Consider the following 4062-nt stretch of genomic DNA (forward strand, 5'->3'; position numbering starts at 1 on the left):
TAGAAATGAATGATTTAAAATTTAATTTTTGAATTATAACGGAAATAAAAATTTCTTAAATAAACTAAAAAAATAATTGACTTAATTTTAGAAAAATGAATGTAAGTATTCTTTTTAAATTAAAAAAATAATGTTTCTTGTAAGACTCAGGGAATTTTAAATTTAAAAAATGTCGGATGTTGGCCAACAAGGGTCATCTATTGTCGAATATTAATATATTTTGTTTTTTTGATCACATTTTAAACAATATAGCAATTTTTAACTAATTTCTGTTGAGCCAACAGTCTTTTAAAAGATCAGACCCTTTTTCACTGATCATCAATGTAGGCGCATAAGTATTACCACTGGTCACATCCGGCATAATTGAAGCATCTATTACTTGAAGTCGATCAATTCCCAAAACTTTCAATTTAAAATCAACAACAGATTTAGGATTATCAGGTGTTTCCATGCGAACAGTTCCGACTGAGTGATAAGTAGAGCGAGCAACATGTCTAAGATGGCATTCCCAATATTCATAGCTATCAAATTCTAAATCATGACATCCGGGAATGGTGACATTTCGTAATTTCACTCCAAGATTTTTGATAGCCTTTGTATTGATGAGGCTTTTAGTAAAATTTACAGCTTTGAGAAGCATTTCTTTGTCTCGTTCATCAGTAAGAAAATTTGTAAGAATTTTAACAGGTTTACTGGGTAAGTTACTGCGGAGCTTTACTTCTCCAATACTTCTTTGTTTTAATAAAATAATGGTCATAAGTACATTATCATTAGTCATTGTTGATTTGATAATGCTACGTTGAATTTCTCGTGATAACCCAGTAGCGTTAAGAAGAGTTTTCATCGTCTTAGTATCTCCATGTGGTACATAAGTAATTGAAAATTTAACGTCCGGATAGACTGAAGTAGGATCCGAAACATTTATGTAACCAAACAAATCTGATCCAATACTAGCAAATTCACCATTATTGTAAGCTAAATACTTGTATGCGGCATCCGATGAGTCAAAATAATTTTTATCCACACGTGATCGATTTTTGAACTCAAAGTTTACAGCATGCCAAAGAATATGATCCTGATAATTTTTTCCAACTGGTAAATCAGCTATCCATTTGATCTTAAGTTCTTTCAAATCGTTTTTACGGCCGATTCCGGATAACATTAATAATTTCGGAGATCCCATCGATCCAGCCGACACAATAACTTCTTTTGATGCTTTCAAAATAATTGTACATCCGTCCTTCAGTGTAACTTGTACTCCGGTTGCACGATTGTCACTTATCAAAATTTTATCTGCCCTCGTAGAAGTCATAACATAGAGGTTTTTTCTATTCTTAATATGGGATAAAAAAGCTTTTGCTGTATTTACTCGTCGTCCTTCATCAACAGTTACATGTCCTCTTCCGAAACCAATGAAACGATCAGTGTTAAGTACATCTAAATTTGGAATACCTTTTTCCGCGGCAGCTTTTATAACAATATCCTGAAACAATGAATTTGTATAATTAAACAATCAAACGCTCAAAGGCCCATCACTTCCTAAATACTTGTCTCCATATTTTTCAATTATTTCTCGTGGATAATTTACTGATTTCTTGAAATAGGGAAGAAGATCTTCGTATCTCCAACCTTCATTACCTTGAGCTGCCCAAGAATCATAATCTTCCTTATTCCCATAACTATATAGCATACCATTAATAACAGAACTTCCACCAAGAACTTTTCCTCCGGCTAATTTGCAGCGTTTATTACCATTCCTAAACAAAAATTACTTTGCCGTTCTGCTTGAAAATCATAATCTTCTGATGTTCCTTGTAGTTGCAAAAATACGGCTGGTATATCACTCATAGCTGAAGGATAAGTTCCAGCTTCAATGAGTAAAACTTTCCAATCACATTGCTCAGATAATCTTGCAGCCAAAACTGATCCGGCTGATCCTCCACCTACAATTACAAAATCAAATGATTCTTCAATATTGCTCACTATTTCAGGTGTTCGGTCTTGAGGATAATCGTCTATTCTGCCAAGACCACATTGTGCTACCATAAGTGTCTGAATTAATTGAGTGAATATTGATGGTGATGATCCACTAATTAAAGATGTACAATTTTGTTCCAAGCACGAATTCATCTTAGAATATAAACTAATATGCAATAATTTTTTCCTGCTTTTGATCAAAATAATCAATACTCGTATTTATTGGAAATTTGGTGTAGTTTATCAAACGGCCTGAATATTGAATGTATGAAAATATTTAAAAAATCTTAAAATGCACGCCTGCCTTAATGTGTAAGCTCCTCCTACTCTGAATAAAAGGCTGTTTGCATCAGTGCGGCCAGATCGTGGGTAAAACGACCCCCCACTTTCTGCCGCGCGGGCGACACATACAACTTGGGAAGACCTGTTGGTGTGTCGGGTGCGGCGGAAGAAGCCGAAAGGAGCCGAGCTCGGAGGAGAATTTACTCTCCCCACTAAGCACAGAGGAGTCACACACACAGCTGTGACTCTCTGTACATGAAAAATTCTGAGAATCCGATCTCAGCCGAAGCATACAGCGGGAAAAATAATAATAATAATAATAATATAAAATATAAAAATATAATAATAATATAAAATAATATAAAATAAATTCGAATTTTTTTTTTTAAATAAATTTTTATTTAAAAAAAAAATTTTTTTTTTTTTTTTCAGGATTAAATTATTGTAAAACAATAAATTATAAATATTATGATTCTTGCTAGTAAATATTACTCGCGAGAATGGCGATTGATAATTATTACACCGGTAATTCTCAAACGCAGCTTTTATAATAGTTCTTATGAACTACGGGTAATCGTGGAAACAGTCAAGTGGAGTGAGCGACTACTTTGGAAGCATAAGCTCCGTCGTCGAGTCCTCGCTGATACAAATTTTTTTTTCTTTCAAATTTTTAACTTTTTTTTTTTAATGTTTAAATAAGAGTTCATGTATCAGTACCAGACCATTCCATGCATTTATATATCTATATTTGTGAACATAGATATACACAAGTATAGATAGATACAAATGCATGAAGTGGTCCGGTACTAATACATTTAAACTCTTTTTGCGGCTAAACTATTGAAGAAACGAAAGTGCACCAAGAGACTTTTTTTATAGAGATTTTTATGCTTTAAAAAAATAGTCTCTTATCATTTTTTCGTATCTTCAATAAATAAGCCAAAATTTTGAAAAAAAAGCCATTTTTAGGTTTTTTTTCAGTTTTAAGCTCTCTTTGAGGCTAGGAGATACGAAAGATTACTTATGACACTGCTTTCCACATCACCCCGGAGGTACTGTGTCCTGGCATGCGTTTCCACTTTTTTTACATGGCGGGATCCCCTTGTAGGCCTAAACCATGGTTCAATTATAGCTGAAGGCTTTATATTTACTTTACTAATAAAAAGTAGAGCTGATGGCTCTCAAAATTCATCAAGTATTTTCTATTTTCACCCTCATAAACGTAAGTTGAAGTTTTACAGCGTTGATCCATATGTGTATGTATACACTCTTCAATTGGATTCTTTATCTCTACCATATTTGCTTGATTATGCAGTTCATCATTTGAAAGTTCATTTTTTATTTTCATTGTATTTTTTACTTTACGTTTCCTTGTCATTAGTACTGTTTAAAATTTACCCCTTTCAAAATTGATCAAGATAAATAAATATATTTCTATTCTTTCTATCTGAAGTGAGCGGGGCTATTAATAAGTATTGTTATCAATAAGTAAGACAGAAGTCGTAACATTCATCATACCTTCTGTCTTTATCACTCTTACGGTATCGCTGATGACAGTCTCGGTCAGCGCCGGCCGATTGACAGCGCTGCGACAATCGATTGTTATTGTCTCTGTCTTACTTATTGAGTCATTGGGGACTGCGCGGCTAAACTTTTTTTGTCAAGCAGTTATATTTAATGCAATACCAAAATTATTTTTATGATAATTTTTAGTTGTTAGATGCATTCTAATTCAAATGCTCTTATAATCTTCACAAAAGCAATTTTTAATGATGACGAAGTTTCTTAAAGTCAATCGCGTCT

At 33.2% G+C, this 4062-nt stretch overlaps 1 protein-coding gene across 1 annotated transcript; it reads right to left on the reverse strand.

Annotated features, from left to right (window-relative positions):
• Positions 1-262: 262 nt before the first annotated feature.
• Positions 263-2130, reverse strand: LOC103572992 (glucose dehydrogenase [FAD, quinone]-like). Its single transcript, XM_014440007.1, has 3 exons — positions 1773-2130; positions 1589-1731; positions 263-1483 (listed from the first exon to the last, which is right to left on the reverse strand). Exons 1-3 carry the CDS (start codon positions 2128-2130, stop codon positions 263-265), a joined length of 1722 nt encoding a protein of 573 aa, XP_014295493.1.
• Positions 2131-4062: the final 1932 nt, after the last annotated feature.

This window comes from Microplitis demolitor, chromosome 10 (genome assembly GCF_026212275.2).
Source record: "Microplitis demolitor isolate Queensland-Clemson2020A chromosome 10, iyMicDemo2.1a, whole genome shotgun sequence".
NCBI lineage: Eukaryota > Metazoa > Arthropoda > Insecta > Hymenoptera > Braconidae > Microplitis > Microplitis demolitor.

Excerpts from the sequence above, each read along its gene's own strand:
- LOC103572992 (XM_014440007.1), bottom strand. The coding sequence starts at position 2,130 with ATGAATTCGTGCTTGGAACAAAATTGTACATCTTTAATTAGTGGATCA. Across the intron at positions 1,732-1,772 it reads TTTTCAAGCAGAACGGCAAA|CCGGAGGAAAAGTTCTTGGT; the intron begins GTAATTTTTGTT and ends GCTGCAAATTAG. Across the intron at positions 1,484-1,588 it reads TTCCCTATTTCAAGAAATCA|GATATTGTTATAAAAGCTGC; the intron begins GTAAATTATCCA and ends TCATTGTTTCAG.